The sequence below is a fragment of the Galeopterus variegatus genome, unplaced genomic scaffold, assembly GCF_000696425.1.
Source record: "Galeopterus variegatus unplaced genomic scaffold, G_variegatus-3.0.2 Scaffold2789, whole genome shotgun sequence".
Lineage (NCBI taxonomy): Eukaryota > Metazoa > Chordata > Mammalia > Dermoptera > Cynocephalidae > Galeopterus > Galeopterus variegatus.
In genome coordinates, this window is record NW_007728900.1 from 197,825 (window position 1) to 221,490 (window position 23,666).

General features: G+C 33.6%; 1 protein-coding gene across 1 annotated transcript in view; it reads left to right on the plus strand.

Annotated features, from left to right (window-relative positions):
* Positions 1-23,666, plus strand: part of RFWD2 (ring finger and WD repeat domain 2, E3 ubiquitin protein ligase) — a 227,116-nt gene that overhangs the window by 172,399 nt on the left and 31,051 nt on the right. The window contains exon 16 of the mRNA XM_008582996.1: positions 2,255-2,371. Within this exon, the coding sequence (XP_008581218.1) occupies positions 2,255-2,371 (117 nt within the window). The remainder of the gene's footprint in view (positions 1-2,254; positions 2,372-23,666) is intronic.

Here is a 23,666-nt window from a genome sequence, read left to right on the forward strand (position 1 = left end):
TCCAGTATAACTGCATCTTAACTTGGTTACATCTGCAAATACCCTATTTCCAAATAAGGTGACATACACAAATACCTGGAGTTCAGACTTTACCATATCTTTGGGGGGAAACCCAATTCTAACCATAGCACCTGTTCTGTTTAATAACCTTTCTGGAAGCATATTGTAATCTTTATGCAACTTCCCTTTCTGTGGTCTATATCCTCTGTATCTTTACAGTATTTTTTACCTTAGTTATCCTTGTAGCTCTGACAGTTGTATTGAATTCTATGTTATGTATTGAACATTATAATCATGGTGGTTACTGTTGTGACTTACTTAAATAATGTTAATGATTACTACATTGAGAAAATTACCTTGAAATTTAAAAAGACCTGATACTTCTAATTTAACTATTATTCTGTTAGTACTGGTTCATTTCTGTGCTTGCTTATATTTAATTTCTGTAAAACACTGATATGTAACGCTGGTTTATAAAGGTTCTTGGCGATTTTTAGTGGGGTGTGGGCACAGTAAGTGCTCCACACATATTTGTTGTGGATTACCTTTGGCTTGCTAGGCTATTAGAGTGTAATTCTACCAAAGTCCACTTAGATTATTATGTGTAAGTGTTATATGTTTGGAATGCAGACTTTTTATTTCAGCTAACCATCTTTTAGAATTGTATATCTTGATTGAGTGAAATGATTGTATATTGATTGAAGTAGCTTATCATTCTTGGAAGATAACATGAAATAAATCAAATATTGCTATTTAAAACTCTTACTCTCTTATTTTAATAATGAATATCTTCGTTTTTTCTGAGAAGGCTAATAGATTTATTAGATTGTAAATTAACAACTTTTGGGGGAGTAATTGTTAGTTTCTACTCAGAGATTTCACATATTGAAAAAAATTCTCTATTCTTATGAACTAACATCTCATAGAAGTTTTTGTTGGAACCACTTTTAGTTTTTTTTTTCCAGTCCTATGTACAGGTTACTGTATTAGTATTTCTAAAAAGATTCTAAGATTTTACAGTGCTTCCATCCCCAGTATTGGTTTTCAACCCCAAATGTATGTTAGATTCACCTGGAGAGCTTTTTAAAAAATACCAATACCTGGGCCCTGTATGGCTTGGTATTGTCCTGGTTGAGACACCAGGATAGATTGAAAGATGGCTAGGAAGATTTTGTTGTTATTGTTGGTAATGTTTGTTATTTATTCTAATGTGCAACCAGGATGGCAACTTATATCCGGAAAATCTATTTTATGTGTGTATTCTATTATCTACTAATATATTTTTATTGTTTAAAAATAATATAAACCGGGGGTGGGGGGTGGGGAAGAAGATATAACAACTATACTTCCATGAAGTTGTTACAACAAGCAAACGGAAAGGACATTCTTGGGGGGGAGGGGAGAGAGGGAGGAGGGAGGGAGGTGTCGGTGATGGGCCATAATAATCATATACAGTGTATATTGACAAAATAAAAAAAAAAAAAAAAAGAACATATAAGATACCAAGAAATTAAATTAATAATAAATATTTAGGACCTATTTTAAGAAAAAAAAAATAATAATAATAATATAACAGTACCTCACTCTTCCACTTCTGCTCTTAGATCAGACCAATTCTAATTAGTCAGCTTTCCTCTCTTTACTCATTACAAATTTCTATATATGCCACTTGGATAGACTAAATATCAAATATAAAAATGAAATTTTGTAATTTCCAGTATCTATTACCTTTAGACATACTTAAATCATATAACTAAATTCCTTCATAAAATTTTTAAATCATGAAATTCTTAATTGAAAAGTAAAGTCAGAATGGCTTCCTAGTGTTTTAAAAGATGTTTGTATTTTGATATATATCATACATATGAAAATGTATTTCATACATATGGAAATGTATGGTATATATCAGAGTATACACTCACACATGTATTATTTAAAGAATATGATAATGAATACATCACGTAGCTACAGATTGCTTTTTTTGTTCCTTTCTTTTATGTCTTAGTTGCAGAGCCATGTTATTTCTCAGTATAAATTTATTGTTTATCTGTGTTGATTTGACATTGAAGTCAAGCTCTCTTGGTTTCAATAAGTTATATTATTCAGTCATTAGGCTTAAATATTTTTAGTCCTAGCAAACCAAAATATTTTAGATTGGCATAAAAAGATCTAGAGCAGTAAGCAGACTTTCCAAGTTACAGATGCATTTGCTGATGTATTATTTATTTTTGTTTTTATTGTCCTTTGTCCTTAGTGAAGCTGTGGTCTACCAACCTAGACAACTCAGTGGCAAGCATTGAGGCAAAGGCTAATGTGTGTTGTGTTAAATTCAGCCCTTCTTCCAGATATCATTTGGCTTTTGGCTGTGCAGGTAAGAAATGAAAGCTGATTTGTCTTCCTTTGATGTTGATTGTGTATCACAGCTGGGTTAGAAGAGCATTTTAAAATAAATAACTATCTTTTTAGGTTTAAGTTTTGTTTTTGTTATTGGACTCTAAGTTAAATATATTCAGTGTGCCATCATTATTCATTTAGTACTGTGACTTAATTGCACTATTCTGTCACCTATCTTTAGTACATACAGATAGGTTTGTTGACTTTTGTTTTTATTGTTCTAAGTGTGTGCATGGGTGAACTAATGCTTATTACTTATTCACAAACTTAGGTCGTAATGATGTTTAAATAATTAAGCTAATAATTAAGCTATATTGTATACACACAGGAATTTTTTCTTTTTTTTTTTTTTAAGGAGACCTATTAATTCCTTTAACAATTATTTATTCAGTGCCTACTATGCACAAAACATTCATCTAGGGGCAGTGAATAAGACAGAGAAAGTTTTGTATCATGGATTGCATGCTAACATAGTAAGTATTCAAAAAACTCTTAGTTATTATTATTATAGCTAAGAATCATTTGCTAAAGTATCTTTCTTAACTATAGTGACTATATGTCTGGGTTTGTCTGGGGCAGTCCTCGTTTACACCTGTTGTACTGTGATAATTACTATTAGTGCCTTCTTTCATTCTCAGAAGTGTCATGAGTTGTAACATAAAGTATATGGTCACCCGACTCTTAATTCCTTTATCTTCTATATCTGTTCTCCCCTCTTCCTGAATATTTACTAAAATAGTAGATGCCTATTGTAATTCAATTTCTGCTTGGTGAAATCACCTTCATTCTTTTTTTTTTTTTACTAATTATATCAAGTTTTTATATAACAGATAAGTTAGCACCATATCAGGAGAACAATAGTAACTTTTTAAAAGGAAAAGCATAATTTAAACCTTAACTTGTATCCTTTTCCTTTTCTCAAGTCACTATTTATGTCACTGGGATACTGACGTAATTTCGCGTGGGCTAACATGTAGATGTGGATAGAATTCTCTTTTTATTAGAATGTAATTTTTTTTTTAATGATTAAGTGCTGTTTGTTTCCATTTGAACCTACTACTCCCTTATTTAAATCCTTATTTTGTCATTAACTAGAAAAGTGACTTTGGGCAAGTTGGTTAACTTCTCTCCCAAAGTTCTTTATCTTTAAAATAGAGATAGAGCCCTTTGGGGCTGCTATGAGGATTGTAAAAGAAAGATGCTTTCATAAAACTCTTACAATATGTTGGTGCTCAATAATTATTTTCATTATTAATATTTTATCATACATTCAATTAAAATATGGACTCAGTTTATTGAGTTTTAATATATGTTCTGTTTCTTACACACTAACCTTTGGCATCATTTATGAATAGGATGCATTTATCAATATTTGATTAATATGTACATATGCCAAATAGGTACATCTCTGAATTTCCTTCCTAGAAAATGGGAAACTACTTTAAATAAAAATGCTTCAGCTCTCTGATAGGCAGTTTTGCCCCACTATTATAAATTTTCATACATTTCTTATTTAATTTTGTCATTTACTTTGCCATGTAAGCATTATGATTTATATTTTTCCAATTCTAGAAGAATTCTTTTGGAATTCTCACCAGAATTGCATTTTATTTATTTGTTAATTTTGGAAGCATTGACATTATTATGATGATATGTCTTCCCACACAGTTACATGGGTATCTTTATTTGTTTGGATTGTTTTTTGTCTTTCAGTGAGGTTTTATAGTTTACTTCATTTGGATTCTGAGCCTCTCAATTTTGTTTTCTCTGAATGTTATAATTTTTATTATACTTTTAAAGGAAATGTTATTTTCCATTCTTTTTTTTAGATATTTTTTGCTAAGCATAGACAGTAAATGTTGATATTTTGATATTTGTCTTATATCTAAGCATATTGTAAATTTTTCTTACTAACTAGTATCTTTTTAGTAGAGTCTTTGAATATTCTACTTATACTTGATATCAGCTAAAAGTGATAATTATATTTCTTTGTTGTCAGTGATTTATTGCATTCTCTACCTCACGGCGTGTTGTATACTAGTGATAGGTCCTCCCCCATGTATTTCATTTAGCCGAAAGGGCCATAGTGTTTTGCTGTTCATGATCTGCTTTTGGAAAATATTTTATTAAATCCAAATTGTTTTTATTTTATTGTTCCTTAATTAGAAGTGAATGCATTGTTTTATCTAGTGGCTTTCAGCATCAATTTATATAATCATATAGCTTAATCTGTTAACATAATGAATTTTGCTTATACATATTCTGATAGTGAATTAATTTCGTGTTTCTTATGTAAGCATTGCTTGGGCATAATGTAGAATTCTTTTGATAAACTGCTACATTTCATTGCTGGTATCTTTATATCTATATCCATAAATTAAATTTGTCCATGATTCTTTTTTTAATCATCTTTACCATTTTTTACATCTCATTAGTGTTTTGTAATCTTCAGTGTACAATTATTGAACTTCTTTTGTTAAATTTACTCCAAAGTATTTTATTTCATTTCTATTGTGAATAGAATTACTTATTAATTTTATTTTTGGATTATTTTGTTACTAATGTATAGAGAAATACAATTGACTATTATATATTGATTTTGTGTCCTGAACTCTGCTACCCTTTATTTGTCTTGTGGTTTTATTGTGAATTTCTTGGGATTTTCTACATGTAGGATTGTATCATGTGCAAATTAAAACAATTTTTTTTTTTTTTTTGTCTTTTTCCGTGTCCGGCAACGGATCGCAACCCTCAGTGTCGCCCCCGTACCGGACCGGGACCAGCAACGGGATCGCAACCCTCGGTGTTGCTCCCACGCCCCGCTCAGCCAGTGAGCGGGAACCGGTCTGTATGTGGGATCCGAACCCTCAGCGGGAGCGCCGCTGCGCCTCCCAAGCGGCGCACTATAGCAGTGCGCCACCGGGCCGGCCCAAATTAAAACAATTTTTAAATGCCGTTTTGCTTTATTGCATTAGCTAGAAAATCAAGTACAGTGTTGTATAGAAGTGGCAAAAGCCACTTTCTTATCACAGGGGATAGCATTTAGTACTTCACAATTAAGTGTGATGTTAGCTATGAGGACTTTTTTGTAGATAACCTTGATTAAGTTGAAGTTTTCATCTGTTCCTAGTTTGCCAAGAGTTTTTATCATGAATAAGTGTTGGATTTTGTCAAATGCTTTTTCTGCCCCTTGAGATAATCATGTGGTTTATGTTCTTTGTTATAACAATATAGGATATTATATTAGTTGTTTGTTTTTTGGTTTTGTTTTTGTTTTTATGTTAAAACCTTCTATTTCTGGGAAAAATCCATCTTGGTCTTGGTGTAAAATCATTTTTATATGTTATTGGATTCAGTTTGCTAAATTTTAAATTACTTTTGTGCCTATGTTTATGAAGGATATTCATCTGTAGTTTTCTTATGTTTTCTGGCTTTGATAGCAAAGGCCTAATAGAATGAGTTAGGAAGTGTTCCTTCCTTTGCTTTCTGAATGAGTTTGTAGGAGTTAGTGTTACTTCTTTTAGGTGTACTCAGATTTGCTATTTCTTCTTGAAGTCAGTTTTGGTAGCTGTTGTATTTCTAGGAATTTGTCAATTTTATTAGTGTTTTCTAATTTTTTGGCATAAAAGTTGTTTGTAACATTCCTTTATAATATTTTAATTTCTGTAGTGGCAATAGTAATGCTCCTTCTTTAATTTCTGACTGTAATTGTACCTTTTATTTCTTTTTGGTTGGTCTCACTAAACATTTGTCAGTTTCTTCAAGTTGTATCAGTGTATGTGAAAGGGCTGCTGTTGTTGGAAGGGCTGAAAATCATTCTTTAGGCTGGCCCTCCTGGAATGACTTTTATCTCACCATAAAATAAATAAGCCAAAAGAGCCATTCTTTTTTTCTCTGCCATTGGAACTGTTGACATCAAGAACATGATGCCATTACTTGTAATCAAGGCATCAGGAATCCTTCACAGCAACTCCCACAAAGTAGAGACTGAACACTGGAGCACTACAACAGAAATCTCTCACATCTTTACAATGGTGCTTGCAACAGAAACATTCAAAGCAGAAGAATAATGACCACAAAACTTTCACCTTTCAAATCTCACATAAGATTCTACCAATCAGATGAACTTATTCATGTCTAGAAGTATAAATGCAAGGAGGTCTGGACAAATATAGTTTTAACTTTCCGTCTTCCATAGGCTGTAAACAGTGTGAGGTGGTAGGAATGGATGCTGAGTGCCATTAGCCATTTCTAGCACAGTTAGGTTCATATGAATTTAGAACTTAATTTTCCTTGGTCTGTAATAGGAGGTAGTATCAGAGCAAGACATTAATGAGGCCAGTCATCCTTACTTTCTTATTTGTGCCTTTCACTGACTGAATCATTCCTTTAGTCACAGGAAAAACCTTTACTACTGGAAAAGAATGACTGATGTTGAATCATCTTCATGTAGAATTGAAATATTTTTTAGAATGTAGACTATCATCTAAATGTTTCTCTTTAAACTGTAAAATATCACTTTCTCTCTAGCTGTACTGTTTATTTTACCACTGAGAGCAATACAGAATCATACTCATGAGGTTGCTTATTAAATGTCATTTGTGATAACAAATTTGACATCAGGAATGGGCTGTACTTTTCTTAAACATTGCTTTTGGAGTTATGAGAGAGAGAATTAGTTATGTGAAGTACCTACCAATTACAGTTTAACTTCCTATTGCAAGGGCACTGTGGATCTCACTTGGGAAGTTATGCAACATGCTAGTTGTAATCTTCCCTGTCTACCTTTACTTAGATCCTAATATTTGTATTTGTTATAGTGAATCCACTTCTCTTTGTATTTTTATTTCATTATTTTTCTCTTTCAACTTTTATTATACATACAGAAGATGTCAGGTTTGGTTTTTTGTTTTTTGTTTTTTGTTTTTTTACTGGAGCTTATGTCATGAAAGTTTTCTTGAGGTGGAATAAAAATCCACAAGCATCTCTTTTAAAATATCAAATCCTATGGCATGGGTCCCATGAAAACAATAGACTAGAATTTTTAAACTACCTTTTCGTGGTTAATATTGAGAAAAAGTATTTAAATTCAGTTTTATTTTAAACCATGTAAAATCTCGTCTTAAACCCTGAGATTATCTGAATGTGTTTTTACCAGAGCAGAATATAAAGGTAAAAATATTTATTGTCATTTGATTATTATATGAAAGTTTCTTATTGATGGGAAAAGGTAGAAAAATACTTCCTCTAATTTTTTTCTTCTCTAAAGCCAGTTTGGGAGAGCATTGTAAGACTAAAGTAAATAACACTCCTAGCAATCTGTTGTTTTAGTAGAATATTAGATTTGCTTGCAAACTAAGTTGAAGCATCCTGTAATTTTATAATCTGTAATGATTATAATAGATAGAAAATATGGATACTCTTAAGGTGTTGTCTTTAAAGTAATAATAATTTTGTTTTCAGAAATTAGTGGTGAAAATAAAAGGTAAAATCCATATTCTGATTCATTAGGGGCATTTATGATAATAACATATTCTCAGGGAAGGAGTATTGTTCCTTGAATAAACTAAAAAGAATTCTGAAATATTATATTTGACTTATCAGTAAACATTTTCAGTTTTAATTACTGTAAACTCTGTTACTCTTAGTAAACTAAACAGTTCACAAACAGACACACACCGTTTGGTTTCCTAATCTCAGTACTTTTTAGTTTTTGTGATTTGGGATGTGGTAACTCTAGTCTTCAAAAAATAAACCTTTCTTGGTTGTTCTTCTTGATTAATTTATTTTAAATGTCAATATTCTCTTACTCTAAAACTTTCACTGGCTTCTCGTTTCTTAAAAAAAATATATATATATATATAAATTCCTTTGCTTTGTATTATAGGCCCTCTATTATCGCTCCAATATTTCTTATACTTTACTCATGTTCACTTTTGGAAATTTTCACTCAAGAGAATTTTGGTAAAGTTTCCATAAAGATTTCTTGATTCTCAGTGAAGCTTTCTGAGCCTGTCTTATATACAAAAAAATATATATATATATATAAATTCCTTTGCTTTGTATTATAGGCCCTCTATTATCGCTCCAATATTTCTTATACTTTACTCATGTTCACTTTTGGAAATTTTCACTCAAGAGAATTTTGGTAAAGTTTCCATAAAGATTTCTTGATTCTCAGTGAAGCTTTCTGAGCCTGTCTTATATACTCATCTTCCATTTAAAAAATGTATGTAATCATTTAAAATTGTTTATATTTAAGTATGCCAATACTACAAGATTATATTCTCATTTTTAACTTTCATATGTTATAAATATTAAGTTCCCCTTTGTCAAACTTTATTAAACTACCAGCTGCCTCCCGAGAGGTACTACTGTTAATAGTTTTACAGGTATCTTCCCATAATAGGTGGGTGGGTGGATGGATGGATGGATGGATGGATGGATGGATGGATGGATGGATGGAAAGGATAGATAGCATTTCTTGAGAAGGAGGCCAACAAATATTTTTCTTTATTTAGAACAATATTTTTTTCTTTTTTAAATTGGGGTGGATTCTAAAAGATGAATATGTATGCTGTATAAAACACATATAATTTTAGGATATCTATGGATCTCTAAAGTCTAATATTTGGACTACCCTCTACTTTCCATTCCCCTTACATCATAAGTACCAAGGAAAAATCAATTATTTTATTTTATTTTATTTTATTTGTTATCCATATTCATGGAGTACAAAGCTGACCATCAACACTTGTGCCCAAGATGTGATGATCAGATCAGTACTATCAGCATGCCCGTTACCACAAATTGCTATTATTCTCCATGTCCCCCACCGAGTTAATCTCCAACCTCCAGTTCTTTTCAACTTGTGAACCTGATCTTTAGTTTAAGGAACTATGAAACCTAATTTAATTCATTTTAGGGAGTTAACATGCAGAAATTTAAGTACGTTAGATATGTAAGTGATTGGAGTGTCTTTTATTATATTTTCCCATCTTATTTAAGTATTGGGTAATACTTGAGTTTTGTTAGGATCATGAATCTGCCTTGTCTTTTATACAGCATTTGTTAGTGGGGATGATATGTTTTCATTTGCCCTTTACATAAATTAAATGTCTGAATATTTATTTAATCTTGATTAATGCCATAGCATCATGAATATGTATTTTGGGTATTTACACTACACAGATAATAGGGGGAAAAATGAATATCAAAGACGTTTTATTTCCAGGTTTCTGAGTAATTTGAGTGAACTCAAATGAAGATGGCAGGCATAAAGCCAGTATTCAAGAAGCAAATTAGTCTCTTACTTTGTCATAAATAAAATCAACTTTCAAGACTGCTGTAATCTGAAAACAACTTTGAAACACCTAGTAAATCTGCCTGTTTCTGTCTTGCCTCCCAGACTATAAGTAACCCTTTCGCCAGATCTTTTTAAAAATGAGCTTCACAAGAAATTTTATATATGTGTATATTAAGTACAGATATATTTTTTAAATCCAACATCTATTATTCGGCTGTTACTGATAAAATAGATATGATCATCATGCATTTTTTGAAACTAATATTGAGTAATTACTATAATTACTTAGGAAGTATGAAACACATGATTTGTATGTCAGGGAAACCACTGAAATAATAGAAGCAAAGTATTAAATCCAAACCATTTGGGGGGAGAAGGGGGAGTAGAATATTTGGCTAATCCAAAAAAGGCAAGTAAGGAAAAGGGAAAAAAGCATAGATGTTTTGAGTAAATTAAAAAACAGAACAAGTAAATGTTAAAATTTTGAAAACAGAAAATAAAGTGGTAGACAGAAATTCAAATATATCTAATGAAAATGGCTTTTAATGGCTCTAAGTAAAAGGAAGGATTAACAGAGTAGTTAAAATGTGCAAAATACAAGAGACACGTTTAAAACAAGGATATGGGAAGTTAAGTGAAAACAGTTTTATTTTGGTACAGATGTAGATAGATCAGTGGAACAGAACCAGAGACAGACTCACAAATGTATGGATATTTGATACCTAGCAAAGATTATATTGCATAGGAACTGGGAAAATACAGCACTTTCATGCTTGAAAAATTAGTATCTATATGAGAAAATGAAATTTGACCCCATCTCACAAAATACACAAAATCAATTTTAGGTGATTAAATGAGCTAAATGTAAATAGCAAAACTATAAAGTGTTTAGGAGATAGTATGAGAATATCTTCATGATCTTGTCATAGGGTAGGCTTTAAGAAACAAAAAGTATAAACCATAAATGGAAAGTGGGATAAATTTGGCTACAATAAAATTTTAAAATTCTGTTCATCAAATAATAAATAGTTTTTTAAAAAGCCAGTAATTGGGACAAAACACTTAGAACACATAAATGACAAAGCGTTAGTATTCAGATTGCATGGTGAACTCCTTCAAATAAATAAGAAAGATAAATATACCCTGCAACATTGCTCCTCAAAACTGTATAGTCTGCTCACCAGTAGCATTAGTATCACTTGGGAGCTTGTAAGAAAAGCCAGTTCTAAAACCCTACCCAAGACTTACTGAATTAGAATTTCTGGAGTTGGATCCCAGGAACCCATGTTTTAACAGGCTCCCCAGGTGATTCTTATGCACTCCAAAGTTTGAGATAAACAGTGTACATAGTAGCATTGTTTGCAGTAGTGTAAAACTGAAAACAGTACAAATGTTTGCTTATAGAACATTCACACTGTGGGATATATTCAGCTGTGAAAATAAAGGAAATATTAATCTATGAATCAGTGTGAATGATTAACAAGCATAAATGAAAGAAAATTGTGGAAGAACTTATAGTACTTTTCTACTTATGAGCATGCAATATAAACAATATATTATTTAGGAATATATATATTGATGGTCAAACCATAAAGAAAAGATAGAGAATAAATACTATAACTTCAAGGATAGTGCTTATACCTCTCAGGAGGAAAAAAAGAAAATGTGAAATAAAGGAGACTTTTAAAGTTTAGAAATTTTGTATTCATAATCAGGGGATGGTCATTAGAAGGGGGATGAAACTATTCACATACCTTTTATATACTCTTATGTATACAGGGTATTTTTCCAAGTCAGAAAGTTTATTGAAAAGATTTTTTAAAAATATGAAATAATTTAAGCAAACACTAAAAACTTAGCATATAGGGCCGACCACGTGGCGCACTTGGGAGAGTGCGGCGCTGGGAGCGCAGCAGCGCTCCCGCCACGGGTTTGGATCCTATATAGGGATGACTGGTGCGCTCACAGCGCTCACTGGCTGAGCGCGGTGCGGCAGGTCTCAAAAAGGAAAAAAAAAAAAAAAAAAACTTAGCATATAGACATTCACAGAAAAATATCATTAATTTCTTTTTCTTGATGGCTTTAATTTTGGCGTCTGGCTGGTATATTTCTTGATGACCTTTAAGGTATCATAGAAACCTCTTAAAGTTGACATATTTTGGTAGTTATAAGTGGAAGTGGTTTAAGTGAACAGACAAGGGAGTCCCTCTTTAAATTTTTCTTCATGAAAGCTTTATCAAAACTATTTAATTTTTGTTATTTCTGTGCCCAGTAGGTTACATCAGCCTTCAGTGTCAGTTGTATTATTTGTATTTCTTTTTGCAAGCACTGAACTACAGGTAACATGAGTTATGTCTAAGGAAATACTAGAATAAGCCCAAAGCCAGAGTAAAGCAAGATTGTTGTTGCTTATTCAAATATTCGCTTGGTAGCAGAAAAGTGTTTTTATATCCAGACATGTGTTTTACTGAAAAGGTTCTGAAAAATATGTTTTTTTCTCATCGAGGTTTTAAGATGTGTGGCTTACTGTTATGTATTATTGTCGATCTGTCATATGAAATTCTTTAAATATTTTTGGAAAACTCATGTTGGAAAATTGAAATCATTTTTCTTGTTTTAAACTTTTATTTGATGTTTTCACATTCTGTTCGCATAGTAAAGTGATGAATCATATAACTATGTGTTATTTCTTTAGTGAGAATTGGAATGAGTATACTGAAAAGGGTTATGTTATATTACACAGAGCCACTTCAGAAAATATAACATTTAGCCACTAGTGTCTGACTTACAGGTATTCATTAGACTGGTGAAAACATAATCTTCAAGGACTTAATTGAAATAAATCAAATGTGGCTATTTTTCCCGCAGAGATGCTAATTTAAGATAGAATATATAGATTGCCATTTCAGTATTACCAATTAAGAGCTGAAAGCCTGTTTAAGCCAGCTGCCTTTCCATTTAGTGATTATCCTCTCATCTTTTTGTGACCTTCTGATGTACAAATACAATGCCTAGACGGGTTAATATTTTAAGAATTACAGAAGTAACTCTTAGTGTTCCTGAGTTAATATTAAGGCATATAAATTACCTTTTAGACTGTACTAATTTTACTTATAGAGCTGATTAATTGTTCTCTATTAATCAATATTAAGTTATTGTTAGATGTTGAAAGATTTGTCTTACATTTAATAGTTATAGTAAATTGTATGAAGGTCTAAATTCTTCACATTTCCTTGTATCTATGCACTTTTCCATGAAGCAGTGCTTTCTCATTGTGGGAAACATCCCCGTCCTTTGACTCTGAGCTTGGCCCTGTGACTTGCTTTGACCCAATTGATGTTAGGTGTGACACTGACTAGAAGTTTGAAATGTGTGTACGTAGTTGGGCTTGCTTGCTCTTGCTCCTCTGCCATCACCCTGAGAAGAATATGCTCAAGCTAGCTGCTGATCCCAGGAGGAGGAAGAAAGACACTTGCAGCAGAGTCTGTTTGCTCCAGCCTAATTAGTCAACCTCCAGACATATAAGCAAGCTCTGCTAAAAGCAGCCAACCGTACACAGTCCCTCAGATCGATGACATTACATAAACGCATGTTCTAAGCCACTAAATTTTGGGATAGTTTGTTACACAGTAATTTTGTGGCAATGGCTAATTAATTTCTGTGAAATTTTATGATGGCGAATGAATAAAAGGCATCTCTTTACATGATCGTCAGGGCTCTAACTGATCCATCTTACCATATTATCTTCCAAAAATGGACAAATGGCAGAATTATGAAACTCATTTGTCCTGATAAGGGATTGTAGTCCTATATATTTTATTTTATGTTGGTAAAGCCATTTGGTAGTTTGCTAAAACTGTGACTGTAAATGGCAATTACTAGGTAGCAAGGTAGGCAGCTCCAATTCTTTGCATTTAATAAAACTGAAGGATAGTCTAATCAAGATGTCAGATGATCATTAAAAATATTTTTGATATTAGATTACTATGAGATTTTTGGCATAGACTTGGGGTTTAAAAAATTGAGTGACATTACCATGAGAAAACTTTCTATTTCTATGACTATATAAATATAGAGATGAACAATAGAAATAGAAAATGCTGAGCAGTATGAATGGAATTTTGAGAACATGTAATTTTCATTCCAAGATACCAAAACAAAGGGGTGGAGGAAGAGATGATGCCACAACCATATTATTAAGATAATTTCCAATAGCATATTACTTTTTTGTTGAATAATTATCAAGATTTATCATATTTTTTGATCAATTCTGTACTACTAATAATTTTAATGGTAACTGAATTTAGAAATTTTCTTATAGAGTGTTTTAGTAACAGGAAATGAAATTGTACGTATAGATATACCTAGATTTTTTTTTCAGAGAAGATCTTAAGACTTAAAAGATGTAGAATAAGATCATTTTGATAAATTTTGTTTTTTAAGGGAACTGAAAATACCAATTCAAGGAAAAGATTAAAGTTTTCCGTTATTAAAGAAGAGCTTGTTTATATATGTATTTTAAGTGGATGATGTTGAACATCAAGTCATTATGGTGTTTACATTTTATTAGATTTAAAATTCATATTTTACCCAAAAATGTCTTTTTACAATATCTTAGAAATAGCTCTTGCAAGTACTTAAATATATCATAATTTTTTGAGGGTGTTTTTCAGTGTTCTTTTAGGCAAAAAAATTAGAAGTCTACTAATCTACTTGATTAACTTTGGGGGAAATGAGGTTAGATAGTTATAGATGCTGGTGAGCCAATGAGTTGCTAGTATTAGTCCAAAAGTCAGTGCTAAATGCTTGAATTGATGGATTCATCTTTCAATGAGGTATGGCACTATATATGAAGAAAACAAAATGTTGTTAATTGTAAAGAAATATGTATTTTTTATGACATAAATGAAGTGGTTTTAAAGATATGGGGTTTTTCTTCATAAATTCATACATGAAACCTGGACCCACTCTCTACTGTTATAGAGCCATCTTTGGGTGTAGACAGAAATTCAGAAACTCTGAAACTTCTTTTTGCTTTCTCTCAATTTCCTTCTTTTTCTCTCTTCTCCTTCCCTTTTCCCTTCTACCTTTTCTCTTCTTTCTCACTGTCCTATTCCTTCTTTCAATCCTTGCCTCCTCTCTTCCCTCTGTCCTATTCCCCTTCTCTCTCTTCAGCTGTTGGTCTGTCAGTCCACCTCTCCTCCATTTCTATTCCCTTTTCTCTCTTTCTCTAGTCTTACACCTGCCACTCTTCCCTTAACAGTGGCACTCAAACCCATGCTTCCTCACAGTCTCTTCCCCACAGTTCACCACACACATTTCCTGACTTATTTTTCTTACCTCCAGTTCACTAAATTCTCATTAACTCCTCCTGCATAATTCTTCTGCCATGCCAGGAAATTGGATAAATGCCTTTTTCACATTACTAATCAAATAGAGATATCTGAGATTTTGCTGGTATTAACTTATTTGCCTTCTATAAGCTTAGAATTAACTGCCTGGCATTTTTTCTTCTCCCTAGTCATTTTATCAGATTTTATTTCTGATTGTGTATATAGCATTACTGATGTCAAAGAGAGAGCCAACTGATTGTGAAACCAAGCTCAATGACATACATATTAAAATTTTCTAACTGGGGTACTTAAAAGATGCTACTGCAAAGTGAACGAGGAAAGAGTGATGAGCTGTTTCTATTATAGACTGGTGTGAATGAGAAGGAACACTGCACCAGGCAGAATCAATGTAGTTTTCTTTTAAATATGCAAGAATTTAGAAGTGGGCTCCATAGATGGGGTAAGAAAATATTGTCAAAAGATACTAACATTGGGAGTTTTACTTCTGCTTACTATACAGAAAGCCACAAGAAAATGTTACTCTCATCTTAAAAACAGAAAAAGCTGTATAAGATACAAAATTATAACTTTTCTTGACCCTCATCAGAGAGCCGAGGTCACAAGGCAACCATGGGAACTGAATTCCACAGAATGACAAGCCCCTTCTTCAAGAAGAGATGGAATGCATGAACTGTTTCACCATTTGCAAATCACAAGAGGAGGAAGTAGCCACCATAGAAACTGGTAAGAAGAAATGAGCTAAAATTTTAATGCATTCCTAAAGGCTAAGTGTGTGCTGGCCTATCAGTGTGGAATAACTGGAAGCCCAAAATACAAGGGAAGTGCACACTTTCTCACAAACGCTTTTCCATTGGCCTTCCACTGACTGCTCAAGAGAAAGAATGGGCCAGTACAATAGCCCCTGTCAGTGGCGTGAAGGTGTTCATGAAGCTATCATTTCTTACTGGAGGACCTGCAGAAAACATCATCCTTTTCTCTGGAACTTCCTCTTATATGGAGCAGAAGCTTTAAACTGTTGGAGAAGGAGCAAGAAAACTTCTTGGGCCTAGGATCTGGCATCAGTACAAAGCACAGATCTGCTACCACTGATGGAGTGACATGAAACTCTGTTTTGCCTAAGACCTGCTTCGGATTCTATGTATAGTTTGGCTGCCATAATGATGAGGGACTGGAACATTAAGAAAGCCCTATACCCAGAGCTCTGGCATATGCACTCTGTCTAAGACTATGGACCAGAAGAACTGAGAACCCCTCCCCAAGCAGAATTTTAGCACCAAAAAATGAAGCAAGAGCAGTCTACTGCTGGGGAAGGGACAGTAGCATGGAGAAACGACCACCCTCTTAAGCTCAAATGTGTAGTGATTGCTAAAAACTGAGGATAGATCAGAAACACAGAGAAAAAATGTTCTGATACCCCTGAATCACACTAAATACAAGTAATAGCCTCTCATAGCTTGGCAAAAGTTGACCATAGCACACTGATGGTCAGCTTAACTATAACCAAAACCCAGCTGAACCTAGACCAATTGAGTGCCTCATATTAATGGCCTACCAGAAAAAGAGGTGTGCCCATTTCCCAGCAAAAATACTATTTCCTCAGTTTCAGCTGTTTTATACAAGATCTCTTACATTTAATAAAAAAATTATTTGGCACATAAATAAGACTTTTCAACCCATTGCCAAGAATCAAAAGAATGAATAATTCATCGATGACCTAAATGTTGGGGTATGAGACAGAAGTTTTAAAATAATTGATTAATATGTTAAAGGATCTAGTGGGAAAGGTATGCACCATACCTGAAAAGATGGTGAATTTTTTAAAAAGTGAAATGAAAATACTAGAAATCTCAACAGTAAAAATGAAAAATTCTTTTGATGTTCTTAGCAGACTGAATATAAGTTAAGAAAAAAATGAATGAACTTGGAGACAGATCAGTAGAAATTATCCAAAATGAAACATAGTGGGAGGGAAAACAAAACAAAGTAGCCAAGAGTTGTGGGATAATGTCAAGCAGTCCAATACACTTGTAATTGGAGTTACAGAAGGGGAATATGGAGAAAGAGGCAGAAGAATTATTTGAAGAGATAATGGTTGAGAATTTTCCTAGGTTGATTAAAGGGAAAACAAAACAAAGTAGCCAAGAGTTGTGGGATAATGTCTAGCAGTCCAATACACTTGTAATTGGAGTTACAGAAGGGGAATATGGAGAGAAAGAGGCAGAAGAATTATTTGAAGAGATAATGGTTGAGAATTTTCCTAGGTTGATTAAAGACAACCAACCACAGATCCCAGAAGTTCAAAGAAGCCCAGCCAGTATGAAAACAAAAACAGACAAAAAAAGCACCTACACATATCATAGGCTGAAAGCAGAGAAATCTTGAAGGTAGTCAGAGAAAAAGAAATATTATATACAGGGAAAGATAAAGTTATAGCAGACATCTGGTCAGAAACTGCACAGGCTCCTGGCCGAAATATCACTGGAGGTACCACACATTTAAAGTACTGAAAAGAAAGGAAAAAAAAAAAAGTAAACCCAGAATTCAATATCCAGCCAAAATGTCTTTTACAAATGAGGACAAAAAAGACAATTTTTTTTCCCAAATAACTAAAAGCTGCATGTTAAGTCAGAAACTCTATCAGGTTTAAGTAAGGCCTGCATATATGAATAGATATATGGTGGGTGGGTGGGTGGATGGATGGATGGATGGATGGATGGATGGAGAAAGATAGATGCTTGCTTTTCAGTTTTGGAAATTTCTATTGATATATCTTCAAGCTTAGAGACTCTATCCTCAGCCGTTTCTAGTCTACTAATAAGCTCATCAAAGGCATCCTTTATTTCTTTTAAATTTTTATGATCTCTAGCTTGGTTTTTCCCTAGGTTTTCCATCTCTCTGCTTATATTGTTTATCTCGTATGCTGTCTGCTTTATCTATTAGAGCTCCTAGCATATTAATCATAGTTGTTTGAAATTCCCAGTCTGATCATTCCGACACCCCTGCCATGTGTGGTTCTGATGCTTGCTCTGTCTCTTCAAATTAGTATGCCTCTTAATTTTTTCTTGATAGTGGAACATCATGCAATGGAAAAAGAGTAACTGCAATAAATAAGTCTTTAATAATGTGGTGGTAGGTGTGGAGAGAGGCACACCATGCTATAGTCCTTTGATTATGTCTCATTTAGTGAATCTGTGCCTCTGGACTTTTACCTTCACAAGTTTTCCTCAGGTTTTTTTTCTCCCCCCTTAGATGGAATATATTGGCTAGAGTTGGGTCGGAGTTGGGTATTTCCTTTCTCCTAGGTCAGTTAGACTCTGTTAATATCCAGGTAGGTTAGGCTCTAGTTAACAAGTTTCTCTTGAGGGAGGGTCTTATTAAGAACAGTGCTTTGAGGGCCGACCCCATGGCTCACTCGGGAGAGTGCAGCGCTGGGAGCACTGTGGCCGCGGATTCGGATCCTATATAGGGATGGCCAGTGTGCTCACTGGCTGAGCACAGTGTGGGCGACGCCAAGCCAAGGGTTACGATCCCCTTACCAGTCACAAAAACAAACAAACAAACAAAAAACAGTGCTTTGAGGTTTTTCAAAATGATTCCTTTTCCCCTTCCCCTGTTAGAAGTACTAGGGGATATTTCTGTAATATTTCCTATGAGAATTTGGTCAAGTTTCTGGTGATAAAACTCACAGAAGAACCAGCCTATAATTCGTTGCCTCTGGAATTTTTAACTCTCAGACTGGTCTACACTGAGTCTCCAGCAATTCTTCAATTACAGTTAGGGTTTTTCTTCTACCCCAGCAATGGTTCTTGTGGCACTTTCTGCTTGTGAGTCTCTGTTTCAGTAAGCTGTTACTCACTGTTTCTCCAGTCTTGAGGGCAGCAGTTTGCCCTGTGTTCTCACCTCTCTTACAGATCCAAGATTTGTTGATTTTTCGGTCTGTTCATCTTTTTACTTGTTAGGAAGGAGTGGAAATTTCCACGCTCATTACATGCAGAACTGGAAACTGAAAGTACTGATTGATTTTTTTATTTTTATTTTTATTTTTATTTTTTTTGGTGGCTGGCTGGTAGGGGATCCAAACCCTTAACCTTGGTGTCATTGCACTCTAACCAACTGAGCTAACTGGCCAGCTACCAACCGGAAATTTCCACGCTCATTACATGCAGAACTGGAAACTGAAAGTACTGATTGATTTTTTTATTTTTATTTTTTTTGGTGGCTGGCTGGTAGGGGATACAAACCCTTAACCTTGGTGTCATTGCACTCTAACCAACTGAGCTAACTGGCCAGCTACCAACTGATTTTTACACATGTGTAAAGACAGTTGAATGGATAAAGGATTGTCTTTTCAACAAATGGTACTAGAGCAATTGAACATCCTTAGGCAAAAGAAAAAAAAAAAAAAGACCAGGGGTAGAGGGGAGGACTTTAACCTACACCTCATACCTTATGCAAAAATTCACTCAAAATGGGTCATAAATCTAAAGAACAATTCAATTGGAAAATAGGCAAAAGACTTGAACAGGCACTTCACCAAGTTGAATACACGAATGGCAAATAAACCCATGAAAAGTTACTCAGTGTCATTAGGTAAATGTAAAATAAAGCAACAGTGAACTATTACTACATTTGAGGGTACTTCAGAAAGCTCATGGAAAAATATTACTTTTAATTCTATTTTCCCATGAACTTTTGAAGTACCATTGTGTCTATTAGAATGGGTCAACTGTAAAGTATTGGTAAGTACCAAGAGCTGGCAATGATGTGGAGCAACTGGAACTCATACATTGTTGGTGAAAATGTAAAATAGTGTAACCACTCTAGTAAATAGTTTGGCAGTTGCTTACCAGTTTATACATACCCTTACCATACAATCCAGCAATCACACTTTACATCCTAGAATCCTAGAGAAATGAAAGCTCATGTCCCCACAAAAACACACACAAAGTTCATAGCAGGTTACTTCTACTACACAAAAACTGGACACCCTAAATATCATTCAGTGGGTAAATGGATAACAAACTACAGTACATCCATACAATGTAATGCTACTTATCTATGAAAAGGAATATACTTTTGATACAAAGAACAACTTGGATCCATCACAAGGTTATTATACTGAGAGACTAAAAGCTGTTCTCCAAGGGTTACATACTATCTGATTCCATTCATATAACATTCTTGCAGTGACAAAATTATGATACTGGAGAACAAATCAGTGGTTGCCAGGTATTAGGGTTGGGAAAAAAGTATGACTGCTAAGGGATATAATATGAGAGAGTTTCTTTGTAATATTAGAACAGTTCTTTATCCTTATTGTGGTAATAGTTACTTTAATTTATCTACACATGTGATAAAATTCCCCACATCAACACCCAAAAAAAGAGCACACGTAAAAAAAACTGGTAAGGTTCAGAACACACACACACACACACACACACACCCAAAAAAAACCTGAGTAAGGTCTGTGGCTGAGCAAATATGAGCAAATAGTATTTGCATGATTTTAATTTCCAGGATTTGATATTGTACTCTGGTTATGTAAAATATTATCCTGGGGGGTAACACAGAAACTCTTTGTACAATTTTTGTGACTTTTTGTGGATCTTAAACTATCTCAAAAAAAGTTACAAAGAAAGATTAAATAAGAAAAAAGATAATTGTCTAAACCAAAGATAGCTTTATGGTGACAATAGCACCAAAGATGGGAGGGGTAAAATGGAAATATATTGTTGTATGATTCTTACTTTATAAATTAAATGGTATAATGTTTTATAATGAATGGCACAGTGTGATAAGTTATAGGTGTTTATTTTAAACTAAAAATTTGAAGAAATAGGTATAACTAATAGTGGAGATAAACTGGAATCATAAAAGACATCTAATCCAAAAGAAAGTAGGAAAGAGGGAAATATGAACAAAAAAAGTGGGACAAATTGAAAACAACTAGCAAGAGGTGGGTTTAAGTCCAATCATGTCAATTATTGGGTTAAATGCAAATGATCTAACGTCCTCTCTGTTCTTCCTCTCCTCACACAATTAAAAGGCAGAAATTGTCAGGCTGGATAAATAGAATCAACTATATGCTGTCTACAAAAAGCCAACCACTTTAAATATAAAGACATAGATAAGTTAAGAGTAAAAAGGACAGAAAAAAATAAACCACGCAAATACTAATCAAAAGAAAGCCTGAATGGCTGTATTGGTATCAGTTGAAATATACTTCTACGCAGGAATATTACCATGGACTAAGATGGACAGTAGACAATGAAAAGGGTGAGTTCATCAAAGATTGTTACATTAGTCCTTAATCTTGTTTAATGCTGCTTAGCCTCTTTTTTCCTGTGTTAATTTAGTATGATTTTTAGTTATTCATGTCAGAAGTATTCATGTCATAATAATAGGTACAATTTATAGTCTTTTTCCTCTTCTCACACAGAACTAAAGTCAGTTTATATAAATTATCTTATTTTTTAGAATAATTATTATTTATAACCTAAGTGTCCAAAAAGAGAAACTTGATTAAAGAACTAGTGGAATATAATCTAATTTTTATTTTTGAAAAATTCTATGTGGTTATTTGTGTCAAGACATATAAATGAAAACACCTAAGATAATACACCAAAATATAACAACTCTGGTAGATTTCAGTTGGATAAAACTATAAATGTTTACTATACTCCTTTTGCTTGTCCCTGTTTTTTGGTTTTGGGGTTTTTTAAAATTTTTTTATTTTGTTTGTCCCTGTTTTTGATCCATAATGTACCTTGATTGTTTGAGTGGTAAGAATAAGCATGAAGAGTAGGATCTTCCCCCAATTTGCAGTTACTATGACTACTTTGCTTATTTATCCCGGATTTCACATATACTTTTAATTTGCAAGTTTCCAGTTTTCCATTTCACATTTGTCTAACTTTAGTGCTCTATATGTGAATTTCCTACTAATTTTTTCTGTGACATAATTTTTTCAAATCTTAAATTTACAGTATTATGCAGTATTCATATATAAATACACTCATTTAACTTAGATATAGTACTCTGGAATGCTGCCTTGTATTCCTTTCCAGTCAGTCTCTCCCCACCTTTAGTCAGTCACTCTTTTGACTTTTGTCCTCATAGATTAATTTAATATGTTCCTCATTTTCATATAATACAGGCATACCTCATTGTGCTTCACAGGTATTGCATTTTTTATAAATTGAATGTGGCTATCGTGCGTCAAGCAAGTCTATTGGCACCATTTTTCCAGGAGCATGTGCTCATTTTATGTCTCTGTATCACATTTTGGTAATTTTTATAGTATTTCAAGCTTTTCTATTATTACTGTGTCTGTTGTAGTGATCTGTAGTCTGTGATCTTTGATGTTACTATTGTAATTGTTTTGCGGTGCCACAAACCATACCCATATAAGATGGTGAAATAATTCAATAAATGTTGTATGTCTTCTGACTATTCCACTGACCGGTCATTCTTCATCTTTCTCCTTGGGTCTCCCTATTCTATTTCCCGATAACACAACAATTGAAATTTCCCCAATTAATAACCACGCAGTGGCCTCTAAGTGTTCCAGTGTAAAGAAGAGTTGTAAGTCTCTTACTTTAAATCAAAAGCTGGGATTAATTAAGTTTAGGAAGGCGTGTTGAAAGCCAAGATAGGCCAAAAGCTAGGCCTCGTGTGCCAGTTAGCCAAGTTGTGAATGTAAAGAAAAAGTTCTTGAAGGAAATTAATAGTGCTTCTCCAGGGAACACACAATTGATCAGAAAGCAAAACAGCCTTACTGCTGATAATGGAGAAAGTTTTAGTGGTCTGTATAGAAGATCAGATCAGCCAGAACATCTCCTTAAGCTAAAGCGTAATTGAGAGCAAGTCTTTCTTCAATTCTGTAAAGTGTGAAAGAGGTGAAGAAGCTGTAGAAGAAAAGTTTGAAGCTATCAGTGGTTGGTTCATGAGGTCTAAGGGAAGAAGCCTTCTCCCTAACAAAAGGACAAGGTAAAGCACAAGTGCCAATGTAGAAACTGCACCAGGTTATCCAGAAGATATCCAGAAGGTAAACGAGATGTTTTTAACGTAGATAAAATAGCCTTACATTGGAACAAGATGTCATCTAGGACATTCATAGCTAGAGCACAGTAGTCAATGCTTGGTTTCAAAAGACAATATGACAGACTCTTGTTAGAGGCTAATGCAGCTGGTTATTTTAAGTTGAAGCCAATGCTCATTTACCATTCTGAAAATCCTTGGGTCCTTAAGAATTATGCCAAATCTGCCCTGCCTGTGCTCAATAAATGGAATAACAAAGCCTGGATGACAGCACATCTGATTATAGAATGGTTTACTGAATATTTTAATCCCACTGAACCTTACCTATTGCTCAGATAAAAAGATTTTCTTCAGACTATTACTACTCATTGACAATGCACCTGGTCTCCCAAGAGCTCTGATGTTGTACAAGGAGATTCATGTTGTGTTCATTCCTGCTAACATGGCATCCATTCTGTAGCCCATGAATGAAGAAATAATTTTGATTTTCAAGTCTTATTATTTAAGAAATACATCTTTAAGCCATTAGCTGCCATATATAGTGATTCCACCGATGGGTCTGGGCAAAGTAA